We start from the raw sequence: 17,660 nt of genomic DNA on the forward strand, positions 1-17,660 counted from the left end.
TAAATTCAGAATGGTACTAATACTAGTATATATGAAGTACTAGCAAAAGCATCAACCATTCAGGCCCAGCACAGCATTTTCTAATACCTGCGTGCTCCACCGTCTGAATCACCCACCTCTCACAAGAATCATGAGCTTCCACGTATCTATCTAATTATTGTTCTATTAACATGACACAAAAGGCATATTACAAGGCTACAATTGCAAGAGAAATCTAATAAGAGAGAACAGAAAGGAAAGAAAAAAAGGAAATGTGTGACAAGTAACTCTCATTGGATCGTATCTAAGGTCTCTTTCCTCTTAATCCTCCTCTTGATCTCCTTCTCCAGCTCCTCACTACCACCCACCTCCTCCAGCTCCTGCCAACCACGAAAAACAGAGAAATTTCAGAACATTTTGTACAATTTTTCTGATGACTACAAATATTCGTCAAGACATCTTAGGACACAAAAATTCCCAATTCTTCTATATCATCACAGTTCCAATTGGACCAATTCTACATTAGTTTCCTAATAACTTAATCATGCTTGCCAAGTATGCGACCACTGGACATTTTCATCAGTTCTTTCTGCCATAGGGCCATTGGAGCAGGGCTGTGCTCCCCAACAAGCATCCATGGACCATGGTAGCATACTAGCATGGGACACAAGGAAGGAAGGAAGGTAGCATGCGACCCATTTCCTCACCTTGGGACCAAGGAACAGCCCATATGGCACGCCCTCGAACTTGTCCATGTGATGTATCTGCAAAGAAGCAATGGAATGGCAGACAAGGATCAGGACTCATAAATTCAGAAACCACGGCAAGAAAAGCTCAGAGAGACAGGAAGCGTGGTCGGCTGCAGTTAGGTGGAGAGCGATCGGCGGCGGGACCTGGTGGGCGGCGGCGACCCGCCGGAAGTAGGGCACGTCGGCGATGGGCCCCACCGGGAAGCGGCGGTGGACCAGGCCGTCGTGGACGAACATGTACGCCATCCCGAACAGCGTGATCCCGAGCCCCTGCGGCGAACGGACACGTCAGCACCCGGATCCTCCCCTTCTCTCCCGGCTCATAAAAATTCAATCTTTTGGAATCAAATTGAGCAAAAAAGAAACGCCGCTGGTGCTTGTATTTTACTTGTTCGGTGAGACCGTTGATGGGTACCTCGCATGGGGCGTCCATGGCGCCGTCGCAATGCGACAACAATACCTGTTGCTTTAGTACAATCTACGCCATAGGTTTGTCCAGGCCACTCTATTTTCTAGTCTATTTCTTTTCTCGATCTCGAAAGCTCATTTCTTTAGTGTTTATCCGATGCAGCAAGGACAGAAAAATCTTTTGGAGTTCACTCTTAAGCTTTGGCTTGACAATTGAATGTGAATATGTGATCATAGTACATGCATATTGTCATTTTAATATAGCCACGTTAAGCACGCTTGGTCAAATCCTAGTACAGTGTTGTTGAGAGAAGTGACGGGAATTGGTGAAATGAAGCACTCACCGCGCCGAAGGAGAGGCCGGGGACGAGGCCGCGGTTGAAGAAGCCGTAGGCGAGGAGGGACATGGCCGGGACGGCGTTGATGATGGCGAAGACGTCGTTGAGCTCGAACGGGCCGTCGCGCGGGCGGTGGTGCGACTCGTGCATGTGCCACAGCGACGCGTGCCACAGCGCCCGGTGCGCCCACCGCGCCCAGAACTCCATCCCGACCTGCGCGCAGAGCAGCCAACGCGGTTACCACCTCCGCCGCCGCCGGGAACGGAATGCGTATCGGCCTCGCCGCGCGCGGCGGCGTGCTTAGATTGCTTACCGCGGCGCCCACCGAGAGCGCGAAGGTGCCGAACATCTCCGTCACCGGGATCTCGCCGCCCTGGTCGAGCACGCCGGAGTCAGCCAAGGAAGGGGTTGTAATCTTGTAGATGCGAGGTTGCGATGGCGGTGGTACCTCCATTTGCCAGGCGAAGCGGTAGTAGACGGCGGCGGCGGCCATGGACGTGATCCCGAGGCTGGACATCACCGCCGCCACCAGGTACGTCCGCCGCTCCGACTGCTTCCGCGCCGCGCGCTCCGCCACCGCCCTCCGAGCAGCCTCCTCGTCCGCCTCGCCCGCCACCGAGCCAGCCCTGTCGTCCGTCGCCACGCGCAGGGGGGCGCACACGCACGGCGCGACCCCCCTCGCCGGGAGCGGCGCGAATAACGGCACCCGCCGCAGGGCGGAGGAGGGCGATCGGCGTGCCGCGGCGGGGAGAGGCGACGGCGCGGCCACCAGCCTCGCGACAGCCATGGATGCAGCGGGGGCTGGGCGGATGAAGCGGTCAGCGACGCCTCGGTGGGAGCGGCGTCGAAGACAAGTGGGTCGGAGTCGCCGTCGTCTCGAGTCAACTTTGCGGGCATGGAAATTCGCGATGAACTACACGAGCCTTTTATACACGGCTCGGCTCGTACCAAACACAGTGGACGGAATGATTATTATGTGATTTTTTTTTGCTAATTTTAATGATACAAAAAAAACTGAATTAAATGGAATGGAGCGAAAATCTTATCTTTTGAAAATATTATCCGTGGAATTTTTTATATATATTTTCACCAAAAATACTATCCGCTTCATTATTGCGTTGAAATTAAGTATAAGATAAAAAAACTTATTAACCATTGAAAAATAATTTATAGCTAAAATTTTTATAATAATGATCTAAAATTAAAGACTAGAAAATAAACTACAAGCCAATGATTAAGTTTTAAAGTTTAAAACTTAGATATAATTATAAACGAAAAGATGGGTTACGTATCATTTCTTATCTCGAAAAACATGTCGGAAAAATTCCATAATCCGTCGTTAAGAAAGAACGTGATATCAAATCCTCGTATGCTTATTTTAGGAATGAGTTGTTCACAAATCATCTTTACGAGCTAGTGTATGAAGTGATGAAGAGGATTACACGAGTAAACCGCCCATTGGAAGTTACAGGTTAGAGAGCGGCCTTTCGCCCTTTCCTGAGGCCGGGGTTATCTCGTTGCTACAGGCTGATTGGCCAGGTGCTTCCCCTGCCGTAGCTACCGCGGCGTTAGGGGACGTACAATAGTCGTACGTACGATCACACGGTAGCGCGCCAACGGTGTAGCAGCATGCACCCACGGCGCGTATCGGTGCCAGCGGCACGGCGAGCAAATCAGCGACTGCGGCAGAAAATTTACGAGAATCGTATAAAATTCTCTCGTACATAAAGCAGTTTCCTAGTGAAAAATGGCACCGCAGGTCTGCAGCCTGCAGTATACCTGACTCAAAACCAGGGTTTTCTAAACGTTCGGTTGCTGCGTTAGAGCATCTCCGACCTTGGCTAATTTGGGCTCCTAAAACTTACTTTAAAAAATTAGTCTAAAAATTGATCTCCAACAAACCTCTAATATAGACTCAAATTTTTATGTTGCTCTTAATACTAACCTAAACATGAGTCAATGAGTCAGATATAAAGGTATTTTTGGTACTCCTAGTTGCTTGCTTTGAATGGTAAAAAAAATCGTCTTTAGCACACCCTTAATCTTACTCGGCACACACTTTTTCTCTTCTCGCGCTCTTCCTCTATCCACGGCGACGTTCGGCTGCCTCCACCTGCGCACCAAGGGTGTCATTGGAGTTGGGACAATTTGGGCTACCTCCACCTGCGCACCAAGGGTGTCATTGGAGTTGGGACAATTTGCAGGAGTAGTGCCTACGTGAAAAACTAACTAAATTTAGGAATCTAAATAAATATAGGAGCACGGTTGAAGTTGAAAAGGATTTAGAAGGATAATTATTTTGAGACAGCTCTCAAAATAGCAATTTTGGGAATCAATTTTTGACCACCTCTTGGAGATGTTGTTATAACCGTCACCATGTGATAAACATGTTAGAGTGTTAAAATTTGATCTCCCTAAATCTTAATTTAGCCATTCATATAAAATAATTTTATCTATATATTGATGTGCACCTCAATACGTTCTCCATTCTTACTCTTCAAATCTTGTCGTCTAGTTATCACGGTTTAAATTGTGAAAACTATGCACTCTATATATTTTTCCGATAAGTGTAGGCTATCTCTATGAAACCAATGGATAGTCACCTGGCTCGGTGGGAGACAAATTTGCTAGATTTGGCCATTGACTAAGTAAGTTAATTTATTCATTCATATGGCATAACAAGTCACATGAGTAATCTATTAAAGATTATTTTTCTAATATAATTGTTAGAATTTTGAACGAATCATTCTCCTAAAGATGTTGTTTCACAGCTCCTAATCCCACACCAAATTACTCTTGAGTGTTAAGCTTGAGTTTCACAAACAGTTTGGACTTCATTGAGATCTGTTTTCTAGTGTCTACCTTATCCTACCTCAGGAGCCAACAATAAAAACAGTGATGACAATTTCTACCAATCGACAAACCGACCATCATTTCTGAAATTGGAACTTCCTAGTTCCTTTTTTGCAATGTGGTGTTACGATTACCATTTAAACAGCCAGATGATTTACACATAGAAATTTCTGACCGACCAAAACTCAATACAAACGATATCGATTTCGACGGTTTTTTTTTTTGTCCCAGCTCAATCACCCTGGTGCTGTGGCCAACGCTTGCTGGGCACAATTATTCGACCAACACGCTTCTCCTTCCAGATAGAGCCCCTTTCCCTGTTCGTTAAAAAACTGGACAGGATAGAACTTCTTTGGCTCTAAAGTAAGAGCTCCACCAGATCATGTTCGCTTATCCAGAATAGGAATGTGGCTGGCTGGCTGGCTACCCCCAGGAACTGAACGCCGTAGGCCATGGAAGAGGGCGTGTGTAGTGAGTAGTACGTGTCGTTGCATCGTCACGACGCGAGCGTCTGCCCCGGCGAATGCTGCCGCTGGCCGCCCCACTACGTGGCCACTGCCATGTTGCCGTGTTGTGGAGTGGTGTAGTCTTCTGTACCCACCGCACTTGCCGACACGCTTTCCTGCTGCTGCTGCAGTCACGCTCCCGCAGCTCATCACCTCGCACTCGTGAAATTTTGGCCACCCCACGAAGAAAAAATAAAGATGGGAAAGGAACCGATCGATCGCTTCGTTCTCGATTCTCACTTGATCACATCAACAGAATATATCAGGGTAGATCATGGGATAAACCGGCACAAAGATAACAAAGATGAAATCTGCTTCTAACACTTGGAAATACTCTGTCAATTGGGCTGGATGGTAAACGAACGAGAGCAGCAGCCGCGGCGGCGGACGGAGAGGAGGGCAGTAATGCCGGGCGCTGTCAAGCCTCGGCTTTTCGCCACCTGGTGCTGGTGATCGGTAGTTCGGTGCTACTAATCGAGTGGAGCGCATGACGACGGCGACGCGCGATGCGAGGGGGGCCTCCTGACGACGACGGGAGCTCTCGCCGTAGTGGCGGGGGTGGCCGCGGGTTCTCGCGCTCGGTGACACGTACCCGACGGGGGGCTTAGGATAACTGGGTTTAGGAGGGTGGTCAAACGCGGCGAGGGCTTTGTTAATTCTGAAAACTTTTGGTTGATTTGGATCTCCAAGCTGCCGTAACAGTGCCACCTCTTCCCCTCCGTGGTAGCATCAGAATTCAGAGTATGAACTCTGAGATGGACTGATGATGGAGATATGCAGAAGACCGGATGTGTGTACAGGTCGTCGTCCACGTTTTCTCGCCTGTCTACGATTGCGATCTAGCTAGGTGTCGGGCGATAACAAAACTATATATTTATAAATAAAAATCGATATATTTATAAGTGAAAGATAATTTATAAATAAAATTTTTTTACACATACTCTTAACAATATAAAAATAATGATGGAAAATAAATTACGATAAAAAACCCTAAAATCAACTTAAAATTTAAAATTTAAAATTTAAATTTTGACTTTTATAAGCAAAGAGAGAGATAGGATGAAAAAAAAAAGATTGTTCGATGGGATGGCTTGAGAGTTGAGGGGCAAAATAATATCTGTTGCGCTAGCTACGGTCGATCGAGAGGGTGATAATTGGCCTGATCTGTTAGATCATGGCTGCTGCATTCCTGGACCTGCGAAACAGTACAGGTTAAAGGTAGAACAAAAGACCCAAGCAGTTATCTCAGGCTCCCCTTCCTCTCCTATGTCCACGATCGAATGGAACAGACCTGCGTGTTCCTTCAGATTAGATGACGGAGAGGATGCAGTGGTTTTCTTCCGACTTCTCGAGTGGATGATTGCCTACCTGATTGACAGCTGCCAGTTCCATAGGAAAAATGTTCTCCACCACCATCTGTTTCAGAAATATCTCCTGTTCTCTGAAAAAGATGGCAGAAACTCATACTCACGAGCAAAAGAAAAAGGAAAGTAGCATCTCCTGATCTCTGAAGAAGTTGATCAAAACTCGTACTCACTGAACACGATAAGCATGCAAGAAAGTAAAAGAGGAGTGATGTCACATAGTAGGACAATAGGAGTACTAAAAACGCTAAGCATGTTTTAAGTAAAAAAGAAAATGGGAGGAAGTGATTCCTGTTCTCCGAAAAGATGGCAGAAATCATTGTTAAACACGGTGAGCATGCACTGAGTAGAAAAGCTGAAAACACGGTAAACACGAATGGAAGAATCGATTCCTATTCTATGAAGAAATGGCAAGAATGATTCCCTACTCTCTGAAAAGACAGCAAAACTCATTGTAAGCACGATAAACATGCACTAGACTTAAAAAACGCAACCTATTCTCTGAAAAAGACATCAAAACTCATTGTAAACATGCAATAAACTTAAAAAAACGCAACCTATTCTCTGAAAAAGACATCAAAACTCATTGTAAACATGCAATAAACTTTAAAAAAACCGCAAAGAAAGAAAAAAAAAGATCAGCTGTGGCTGCTGGGATTCGAGCCCAGGTCTCCACGGCCACAACGTGGAATTCTAACCACTAAACTACAGCCACTTTGGGTTATTTTACTATTTAACGTACTCCATCCATATTTTTACGTTTGACCGAAAATTTATATCTAGATATGCAAAATTATAATGCATACTTAAAGTTCCTATAATAATAAATCATATTATAAATAATTAATAATTATATAATTTTTTAAATAAGACGAATGGTTAAATATATACTTAAAAGTTAACAGGGTCATATAAGAAAAATAAATATGGAGGGAGTACCTATTTTAAATATTAGTGAAGAGAAACTTACACCGCGTATTTTGAGCACAACGGCAGCTAGGTTTTTGCTAAGCATATGTTATTGATCGGAGGACAAATGTTGCAGCTTTGCATGTGCAGTGTGCATTTGTTGCACTGATTGTTCGGTAACCTTTTTGTCCACCGTCCCAGACTAATCGTTTTGTTCATTCAGAATACCGATTCTCAAAACACTGGTAGTTCCATTGATCCCATCAGCTGGAAAAGAAGCAAAACACACACACACACACATAAGCACATATCTTCTTTAAAACAAAAAAAAACATAATTCGGGCTTGCTTATATCATTGTCATTTTTAACCTTTTCCATGTTTTGGTGTTAGCAAAATTTAGCCAGGCAACAAATTAAACACATACTATAACCAACATAATTCTATCAATTTTCGACAACTCTGGAACTTTGGGATGGTTTGGTTTCTAGCCTAAATTGGCCTTACCAATATTTGGTAGTTTCAACCATGTTTGGTGTGTATTTCTATTGAATCTTAAATTTAGCAAGCCTAGAAAAACAGCCCACTTCAATAATTAACTTATTCTATTTTAAATTCAATCCAAACACAAGTTTACCTTGACAAAATTATCCAATTCAAAATTGGCACTGGCAACCTAAACCAAACCACCACTCTCTGCTATCAAAATTCAACCCAAAATTTGCAAGAAAAACCATACACCACTTAACCTTACCTTATATCATGTCACAAAAATTTGGTGATACCAAAATTTAGAATTACAAAAAATTTACTAAAGTTTCTTTGAACAAGCCCATCTTCACCTTCAGGCTCGTGGAACGTAGCAACAAGGCAATCCATCACCAGGATGGCCCATCTGAATGCACCCACCCAACGACATCACGAAGGCCCATACACGGCCCACCACGCTGCTAATCCAGGCATAGACGGACCGGCCCATTAAACTTGTGCGACCGTTTGGTCAAGCGTCACCAACCCGAGCGCGAATCTCCAGGCAGAATGCGCCGGCTGCCTCAAAACCCCAGAGCCGTGCATCCTAGGGTTTCCCTCTCCTCCCCCTCTCGCTCCGTCCGGCGACGCAACCGAGCTCAGGCGGCGGCGGCGAAGGCCGCGTCGACCCCGCGCAGCGCAGGCGCCATGGCCGCCCCGGAGGCGCCCACCTGCTACGTCGGGATCGCGCGGCAGTCCGCCGCCTTCCGCCTCATGAAACAGATGGTGCGTGATCCTCCCTTGTGCAAATTTTCGATCGAAGGACCAGATTTTCGTTTTTTCCCCATGGGTTGTTGGGCTATGCAGTATGCTAGACGTAGGTTTGTGCTGGTTACATCGGTTGATCCTGTCGGTTATGGAGTCTCAAGGAGTTCGTTAATCCTGTTCATGTCTAACTACCAATGTCTATTAATGTTACGGAGTAAAATTTTTGTTTTCTTTTTTAGAACTGCTGTTTGCAATCGAGTGAACTTGGCTTGTGTTGTGGAGAGAATTTGAAATTTGCGTTCTCCACGAGCTGTGATTGTGCAAAAATTGAGTTTACTGTAGGTAATATTTCTGATCGGACCAATTGTGTAATGTGAATGAAATATTGGTTGGTTAACGCTCGATAAACAGTTTTTGTCGTCTTCTCATACTGATGTCTGTAATATATAATTGCTCACTTTCTACTTATTTTTAAGCGTAATTAGCATTCTTTTATTCGTTATGCTTTAGGGCTGGGAAGAAGGTGAAGGCCTTGGTAAAGATAAGCAAGGCATAAAGGGGCATGTTAGAGTGAAAAACAAGCAGGACACACTTGGTATGTTTCTATCAGAGCTTCTTCTTTTTAAGTTTACTAATAAGTACATATATTCTTAATTAATCATCTGTGGGCTCTCTTTAATCTGATTGGTTCGGCAGGTGTTGGTGTAGATAGTCCTCATAACAAATGGGTATATGACACCACCCAATTTGACAATATACTAAAGAAACTGAAAGTGGTATGATGTTTAACAATTATTATGTTTTCTCTATGTATAAATTGCTCAAAATTTCAATTCCTAATTGTTTCCTGACATCATTTTCTTGTCATTTGATCGCTGCTTCCATTTGCTTTGGCAGCAATCTGCTAATCTTGCTATAAAAGGTACCCGATGATGTTTACGTGTATAGGTTTTATTTTCATCTTTTTAGGTGTTGTTTGATGACACCTTTTTTTATTAGCAGAAGCTGAGGATGATGCAAGCAATTCGCCTGATAGTATACCCAAGAGCGCTAAAGCGACAACTGAAGAAGTTACTAAAATTACCCGACCCCAAGGAAGGTTGGTTTGCCCTTGATTCAGTATTTGTATTTCTGTATTTTTTCTTCACATTACAGTTTACAGAATACTTCTTTCAGATATAAGAAAAGAGAGAGGGGGAAAAGTGTGAGTGGTTATTCAGCAAAAGATCTTGAAGGCATACTTGTGAGTTATTCTTATATGTGGCTATTTCTTTCTTAGCTAATCTAGTTAATATCCATGAGCATTTGAGCATTTATTTCTTCTGCACTGGTGTTTAATTTAATGTTCATATCAAAATAGCTTATACAATACCAGATACCTCTTATGGGAAATATTTTTTACCTCCTTCCTTGCCTAGGATAAAAAATTTACCCAAGTATTGTGTCTGACAGGTCCGCAAAAATGATGAAAGCTGCAAACTCGACCAGGAAGTTGAACCAACATGTTGTGATGAACCTGATCTCACCATCTGTCAGGATGCAGGTCTGTGATTTGCATGCTTAGTTTCCCCATCACCTCTTGGTCTGGTGACCGAGGTGCCTAACTGTTGGAACTAGAATTTACAGACACTGCATCTAAATCACTGTGAACTGCTAATTAGTGTAAGTTGTGCTGATTATAGTTATACTCCCATTACTGTCTTTTTTGGCTGTTCTCTACTGGAAAAGATATTTACTGTGTTAGCTAGAGCTGTTTACCAGAATAAAGCACATTTTTTTGTGCTCTAATATTCTTTTCCTCATCAATGGATTGAATTGCGGCTATCTGATTGGCTATAAGTTATTGATTGTACATGGTCTGATGCTTGATTTGGAGGAAATGATTGTGATAAACTTGTGCGCACACACTATGTTGTGCTTGAGACTGCACAGATTATTATCACGGAGATTTTAATAATATTTTGTGTCAACGGCCAACTTTGTGTTGTGCAGTATCCCAAGCTGATGATGTGAACTGGTGGGGGCACAAATTTGGATTTAAGTCAGGAGGATTTCTAGGAGCAAAATCGCGCAAGAACAAATCTTCTGCAACAAAAGATACTTCAAATATCCGCCAGACCTTTTGGGAAGACGACCAAGAAAACCTATACAATCTTGTTCAGGTTGGTACGAACAGTCAATGGGGGTCTCCCTCAATGTTCTATAACAGATTGTCCATTTCTTGGTGTGCTTTTAGAGGCTTTTTAACCACCTCTTAGCACATTGTCATTGAATTCTATACCATTGGATATTATATTCTTACAGTTTCACCTGAAAGTAAAGTCTGTTTTTATCTGTGGTGATAGAAGTGTTTATTATGATTATTGATATAGGTGAGTTGTCAATAATGTCCATTACATGCTATTGTGCTAAAGATCCTTATAACTGCTGCAGGACAAAGCTACATCTGGAAAGCAGGGTCTTGGCATTAAGAGTCTGCCAATTAAAGTCGCGGGACATCGTTGGAAAGGGAACAAAACTTCTTTTGGTGATAGTGATGAGGAAAATTCAGCCCAATCCAATGAATTATCAGAGTTGGAAGAGGATGGTCATGAAGAGGAATCTGCTAAAGATGTGGAATTAGTAGATGCCAAGATGAATACTGTGACAGAAGTGTGTGTAGATGTTAAACATAAACCTAAAACCAAGGTCAAGAAACTTTGCAAAACAATTCTTCGTCAGGTATGATTTTTTAATTATTATACTCTTATCTCTAGCTTCATGTGTTGTCCTGTTATCATAATGTTTATTTACTCGTATTTGTTCTAGGCCCCATCTCAGTCTATGAAACTGAAGGAACTTAAGGTAGCCGTTGAAGCACATTCAGAGTCTATGTTCTCCAACTTCTCTTGTAGGCGTGAAGCTCTACTCTTCTTAAAGAGGAAGGTGCGGGTTTTCCTTTTCCATTTGGCAGCTATAGGCCTTAGAGCATCTCCAACAGCTCATCTAAATTTGGTCATCCATATCTTTATTTGGATGATCATGTAAACTAGTTTCATCCTTCATATCTCTTTGTATCCCACTAGATCATCCATATATGACGTCCTCTATATTTCTTTGGAGGATGGAGAGAGATCACTAAATATGACATCTAAAAATAGATGATAGGATAGGCATTCTGTTGGAGCTCAATTTGTAGTCTTCATCCTCTATTTTCAGGATAGAGAATGAGATAGATAAGTTGTTAGGGATGCTCTTATGTTCTCTTTCATATCAGTTATGTTTGAGTAATTAGTGGGGACCTAACTAAAATGGAAGGCATGTAGTTGCATAAAATGATAGTACTACATCAGGATGGGGAGATTTTCTTGCAATTTAAGTACGTAACTTGTTGGGATCTGCATATCAGCAGCATGACCTAATTGTGGTGAATTAGAACAGATTTAACTCTGTTATTTTACATGATGCTATTTGCCAGATGCTATTGGGAACTAGTGTTAGTAGACATGTTTAACATTTTCTGTCTTTTTTTGCAGCTCCAAGGAAGCAGAAAATTCAATATTGATGGTAAAAGGGTGCAGCTTGCATCGTAAATTACGAGGCCGTTGGGGTGTGACTGAAGCCACTGTCGTCATATTAGATTATGCTAGTGCTTCATATGAGTATACGAGTACAGAGCGCATTATGCTCTGCAGTATAATAGATGTAAGAAGTATTAATACCCTCACGCGTGGGGGTCAAATTTTGCAAAACTTAAAGGCGGCTGAGGTGCTAATTACGAGTAAACTGTTGTGTACATTTGTTTTCCTTATCTTCTTCCAGCAAAACTGTCGATCTGTTCTTAATACCAGTGCACATTATTGTACCTTAGCTGTTGTATTTTCAGTTATTATTATTCTGTTAGGAGCGTGTGGTATATGATTGGGGCTAGTTTGTGGCAATGTTCTGCGTTTTAGCAGAATATAATTTTCAACATTTGATTTTTTTATATGAGTAAAAAGAGTTTTTATGTACTCACTCTGATATTTAATTTGATGTTGTTGCTTTTTGGATGATCATTTGTCTTATTTAAAAATTTATATAATTATTAATTATTTTATTGTGATTTAATTTATTACTAAAGAAACTTTTTAGATGACTTATGATTATGTATATTTGTAAAAGTAATGAATAAAATAAATTAAATGTAAATATAAAAGTTAATGGTTTCGATAAGAGCGTTTTTTTCTTCACTTCACCAAATATAAAGAGGATCAAATGATCGAGTCCTTGTGAATCTAATAAGCTGTGCCACGTGGCACGGAAGTCACACACACTCCACAGCGTTAGGCGGCGGCCCGGCGTCTCGAAGCGATCCGGGAGCTCGTGTAGTCGTGTGCTCCACACTGCCATAGGGATAAGCCCGCGAAGCCATGGTCGCGCCACCATCGCCGCGGATCCTGCCGCGGGCGTCCCACTCCCAGCCGGCCGCCGTCGGCCTCGCGTCCGACCGCGCCGCCGCCACCGTCTCCTCCGGCCGCCGCCGCCGCAACTTCGTCTTCGTCGTCAACCCCTCCGGTACGCACCCGTACCCACCCCCCCTCTCCCTCCACCCCGCTACCCTTACCTACGCGCTCTCTGAACGCCCTTCCGCGGACGCGCGGATCCCACGGCGCAGGCTCCAATGGGCGCACGGGCAAGCAGTGGAAGCAGCTGCTCCCCCACCTCCGCACCCGCTTTGCCGACCAATGCGACGTAAGACCTCCATATCTCTCAGATGCCCTAGATCGTACTCGGTACTGTTCTGGAAACCTCAGGCTGCAGTTGCCGTCTGAGACCACATTTGGGCTCAGATCCCATGCTAATTTGGTGGTTTTGCGGAATGTTCTGATTTATTGGGTATTGCGTGGTCGTGATCAGATTTGTGAGTGCATCACTTCGGCGCCGTTCGACGCCATAGATATCACGAGGGAGGTGCGTGCGGGCTCCTTATAGCGCTGCCAATTTCCACCTTTTGGTTCTACTGTTACAGAACACTAGCATGGCATGTGTGATGATGTAGGCTATAAAGGATGGGGCTGATGCTGTGATTGCTGTGGGTGGCGATGGAACACTCCATGAGGTATTTGTGTGTCGACATTGCAATGTTGATACGACTTTTGTATTGAATTTGTCCAGAAATTTGACATTGGAATACGGTAATATTTGTGGATAAAATGTGCAGGTCGTGAATGGATTCTTCTGTAAGGGGAGCCCTGTCCGTGCTCTTGATCAAGGACCTGACCATTCAACAGCGCTTGGTGTGAGTGTACTTAGCATTGAGCTGTTGTATCCAATCAGATCACTCTCTTCTAACCTCTTAGAAATTTACTCCCTCTTCCATGATATAAGACTTTCTAGTTTTGCGCAAATTCATATGGATGTTAATGAATCTAGACACATATATAAATCATATACATTGATCAATAAATGGATCTAGGTAGAGTCAGAAAGTCTTACAATATGGAACAAAGTGAGAATTAGACCATTTTGATCTGAAATGTTTGTTTATGCACTGCAATTTGTTCAGTAATGGAGGGTTTGTTTTTCTCTAACAGCTCATTCCACTTGGAACCGGTTCAGACTTCGCGAGGACATTCGACTGGTACTTCTTTCCCAGCATAATCTACATATGACATGGCTATTTGATAACCTCTAGTTTCATTGTACTGATGGCTCTTTCTTTTGTGAAACCAGGACAGATGATCCTCATCAGGCGATTGATCGAATTGTGAGAGGTTCCTTCTTTGATTCTTCGTTTATAATGTCTTGTGCCAGTTCATACAACACTATTGCTGTGATGAACTGGCCATCTTTGTGAAAATATATAGAAACTAGATTTATGTTTACTATGAATTCACAATCATAACATGAGTCTCACAGGCGCGTATTTTTGCAGGAGTCAAATCAAAACTAGACATAGGCATAATGGAAGGGCTAGATGGAAACCCACATTATTTTGTTAATGTTGCTGATATCCATTTGTAAGTCCAACATGGTTCATTTGACTTGTGGAATTCAATGGATGGTTTGAAAAGGAATAACTTGCTCTGCACCTGCAGGAGTGCAAAGGCGGGCTATTTCTCTTCTATGTACAAAAGATTTGGCAATTTATGCTACGTTTTTGGAGCTCTCAGAGCCTTTTGGGGACATGGTAATCGAGATCTTAGAATAAAGGTGTGCTTTGCACTGGTTCCAGTTGGAAGCTTTGTTGCAATCTTGCTGATTTTTCTTGTCCTTCTCAGCCCTGCACCTCTTGAATTTACTAGTGCATATAATAGGTAAATGGTGGAGAATGGAAAACTATTCATAAAGTCACTGCACTGTGCATAGGAAATGCCAAATACTTTGGTGGTGGTATGAAGATCACTCCAACAGCTGATCCTTTTGGGGGTGACCTTGAGGTGCATAGAAGTCATTCTTCTTTACAATTTGAGTTAACATTAATGAACTGTCAGTCTTTGCTAATTTATGTACCATTTCATAGGTCGTTATTCTTCAAGATTTCAAATGGTACGATTTCCTCCTTAAGCTTCATAGGCTGTATGGAGGAACTCATCTATCAGTGACTGGCGTGACATCGATAAGGTAATTTAATACGCCCTTAAGTCTCACATGCCTCTGCTAATGAATCTTAATTTGGTTGTACTTGTTCTGAACAATCCTGAGTTAAGGGTTGTAGTTCAGTTATGTTTCATCCGATTAATACCCTTCAGTTGTTATTTGGCATATAGGTTAGATCTCTGGACATATTACAGAGGCACTATTTTGTTAGCATCCCACTGGTAGTTTTGTTATGACATAATAGAGGTGAAAATTGTTGGGGAATTTTGAGTCAAGCTCTATTGCTTTCTTCCTGATTTGCATCTTATTAGTTCTACAACAGTCTTATCGTCAAGCCTTCTCAAAATAGCAACCATCACTATTAGGGTGAGTTTGAGAGTGAGTGAAAGAGAAGGATCACACAAAATGAGAATCTCATTAGTGAACGACTAATTAAGTATTAGCTGTTGCAAATTTGAAATGGATTAATGTTATTTTTAAAGCAACTTTTAGATAGACACCCTCAACTTTTTGCTTGTACTTATGCTTATAAGCCAAAATTTGAATTTTCAACCTTAAATTTGAAGTTGATTTTGAGTTTTTTACATCGTAGTTTATTTTTCAGCCTTTGTTTTTTTATCGCTAAGAACACGTATATAAAAGTTATATTCACAAATTATTTTTTGTTTGCAAATATGCCATCACCCCCAGAAAATTATTGCAAACGAACACACCGATTAGCGGTTTGGGAAGTATGCTTAAGAGAAATAGGGGGAGTTTTTTTCCCTATCATGCTGTTTAATGTACCGTTCTATTTGGATACACTGAGTGACAGTATTTCTGTTTCAGAGTCCACTCAATTGAAGTAGCAGAGAAGGAAGTCAGTGCTGATATCTTTGTGCAGTCTGATGGGGAGCATTTTGGTTTTCTTCCAACCAAATTTTCAATTCTTCCTGGTGCAGTCGATTTCTTCTGCTAGATTAGTACACTCATTCTTCCTGTCGGATGCATAGGTTTCATAATCTTTATCAAAGTCACTGCGTGTACTTAGAACTATCTCTATTATTTTGAAATGATAAGGTTTTTGAGTTGTTACATTCATTTTCTGGCATTACATGGGATAAGCTCTGTTCCGTCACCCACCATTAGTATGCAGTATAATGTGGAATATGTGCTATCCAGTCTAACCGCAAAAGTTTGGTGGTGAGTGGTGGCCGGCGTATTATGAATAAAGGTGTAATTGGGTTAGCCCGCAAACCCACTTATAGGTCAATTAGATGGGTAACTCACCGAATTACCCACTTAATTAGTCTATAAGCGGGTTGGCGGGCCGGCACACTTACACTAATTATGATCTGTTCGAACTATACTGGGCTACCTACAAATTGGTGTCAATGTAAATCACAGTGACTTTTTAGGCTTGTACCATGTGTAATAATACCTTTGCCTGTTGTCCAGCAACAAGGACACAGTTAGCTGCAGTTTCAATACAAAATTAATTTACCTCAAGCTCCTAACTTACTCGTAGTACTGTATATGAGATTCATGCTGCCATGCTTTCTTGTTTTGTTTTGTTTGGTACTTTCTCCATCCCAACAAACCTCATTTTTATTATTTCTCACATATGCCTATACAAGGATACAAAGTCTAGAATGTTCATCATTTTTTCAATCACCAATGTATTTGTACCCTACCTTTTTAAATCATAATATATTTGTCCCCTCCTTTACTAAACTCTAATGCAATATGAAAGGCAAAATTTGCTATAGGGCATCGAAAAAACGTGTAATTAGCCAGTGGACACCGTAAGATCACGAGTTTGCTGTAGGGCATCAAAAAATGTGGTAATTATTGGTATCCATTATTTTATTAATTTCGGAGTAAAAATGACGAGATTGTTCTTGATGGCTAACCCGTTATGCCGACTGGGTCCGGTTCGACTAGACCCAATCTGTCTCGGCGTCGCACCACACCCAGAGCCTAGCCTACAGGGCGACTGAGCAGACGGCGGTAGCAGCGATCTAGCTACGGCGAGGGTGACGGCAAACCGACTACCAAGGGCAATATCGCTATTTTTAAAATTTTTTACTTTGAAATTAATAAAATAATGGCCGGAGTGCCTACCAGCTAATTACCATATTTTTTGGTGTCTTACAGCAAAATCGTGATCTTTCGATGTCCACGGCTAATTACACTTTTTTTCGATGTTCTGTAGCAAATTTTGCCTTTATAAAAAGCTTAAGTATTTGTTGACAAAGAAGATAAGCTAAAAATAAGGTCTTTTTTGAGATGGAGGTAGTACGTACTATAGAAATCATCTCTTTTTGTGAAGTGATTCTCAAGCAGGGTATTTGCTGTTTGTTCGTTTCATACGTAAGGAATAATTTCTGTTGCTTGAAAATTGAAATGCCCATTGATTGATACTCCTCCTAAAAAGTACCATGTCCCCCTGATGCTATGGCACCAGACTTTTACCCTGTCTATGACTTGACTTTATTCTCATCATTTGCCATGTTCTCCTATCGCTTGACCATAAAGACGTCAGAAGTTCTGACCTTACAGCAGCTTCGGTCATGAATAGCGAGAAATAAAGTGCGTTCCTTCAGAAAGAGAATGTGTTCCTTCAACCGTGCTGCTGCCTGCGCAAGGAAGACGATAATGATGGTACTCGTCTCCATTTCTTTCAAAAATATTAACTGGCTATCTTTTTAGTTTATAGAAAGAACTAAATAAAAAATTATGACTTTTATATACGTAGCAATCTAAAACCAATAGTGAA

General features: G+C 42.2%; 3 protein-coding genes and 1 non-coding gene across 5 annotated transcripts; 2 read left to right on the plus strand and 2 right to left on the minus strand.

Moving 5' to 3' along the window:
• LOC102719474 (beta-carotene 3-hydroxylase, chloroplastic-like) lies at nucleotides 1-2,354 on the minus strand. 2 transcript variants are annotated; one of them, XM_040522297.1, is made up of 6 exons: nucleotides 1,923-2,354; nucleotides 1,788-1,847; nucleotides 1,481-1,687; nucleotides 873-998; nucleotides 687-743; nucleotides 1-359 (listed from the first exon to the last, which is right to left on the minus strand). In XM_040522297.1, exons 1-6 carry the CDS (start codon nucleotides 2,259-2,261, stop codon nucleotides 270-272), a joined length of 879 nt encoding a protein of 292 aa, XP_040378231.1. In that variant the 5' UTR covers nucleotides 2,262-2,354; the 3' UTR covers nucleotides 1-269. The 2 variants fall into 2 exon arrangements, with proteins under 2 accessions (XP_040378231.1, XP_040378230.1); XM_040522296.1 differs by having other exon boundaries at nucleotides 1,788-2,354.
• A 4,486-nt stretch (nucleotides 2,355-6,840) lies between these two features.
• TRNAH-GUG lies at nucleotides 6,841-6,912 on the minus strand. The gene has a single exon. It is a non-coding gene; the product is annotated as a tRNA-His (tRNA).
• Nucleotides 6,913-8,195: 1,283 nt separating this feature from the next.
• LOC102699382 (G-patch domain-containing protein 1) lies at nucleotides 8,196-12,220 on the plus strand. Its single transcript, XM_006649243.3, has 11 exons — nucleotides 8,196-8,359; nucleotides 8,852-8,936; nucleotides 9,038-9,117; nucleotides 9,239-9,263; nucleotides 9,344-9,440; nucleotides 9,518-9,584; nucleotides 9,794-9,884; nucleotides 10,334-10,503; nucleotides 10,775-11,062; nucleotides 11,150-11,266; nucleotides 11,857-12,220. Exons 1-11 carry the CDS (start codon nucleotides 8,282-8,284, stop codon nucleotides 11,911-11,913), a joined length of 1,155 nt encoding a protein of 384 aa, XP_006649306.2. The 5' UTR covers nucleotides 8,196-8,281; the 3' UTR covers nucleotides 11,914-12,220.
• Nucleotides 12,221-12,645: 425 nt separating this feature from the next.
• On the plus strand, nucleotides 12,646-16,387 carry LOC102719754 (sphingoid long-chain bases kinase 2, mitochondrial). Its single transcript, XM_015834756.2, has 12 exons — nucleotides 12,646-12,877; nucleotides 12,978-13,054; nucleotides 13,220-13,273; nucleotides 13,362-13,421; nucleotides 13,524-13,601; nucleotides 13,897-13,943; nucleotides 14,036-14,076; nucleotides 14,238-14,322; nucleotides 14,401-14,515; nucleotides 14,620-14,742; nucleotides 14,826-14,926; nucleotides 15,731-16,387. Exons 1-12 carry the CDS (start codon nucleotides 12,733-12,735, stop codon nucleotides 15,858-15,860), a joined length of 1,056 nt encoding a protein of 351 aa, XP_015690242.1. The 5' UTR covers nucleotides 12,646-12,732; the 3' UTR covers nucleotides 15,861-16,387.
• Nucleotides 16,388-17,660: the final 1,273 nt, after the last annotated feature.

Source organism: Oryza brachyantha, chromosome 3 (genome assembly GCF_000231095.2).
Source record: "Oryza brachyantha chromosome 3, ObraRS2, whole genome shotgun sequence".
Taxonomy (NCBI): domain Eukaryota; kingdom Viridiplantae; phylum Streptophyta; class Magnoliopsida; order Poales; family Poaceae; genus Oryza; species Oryza brachyantha.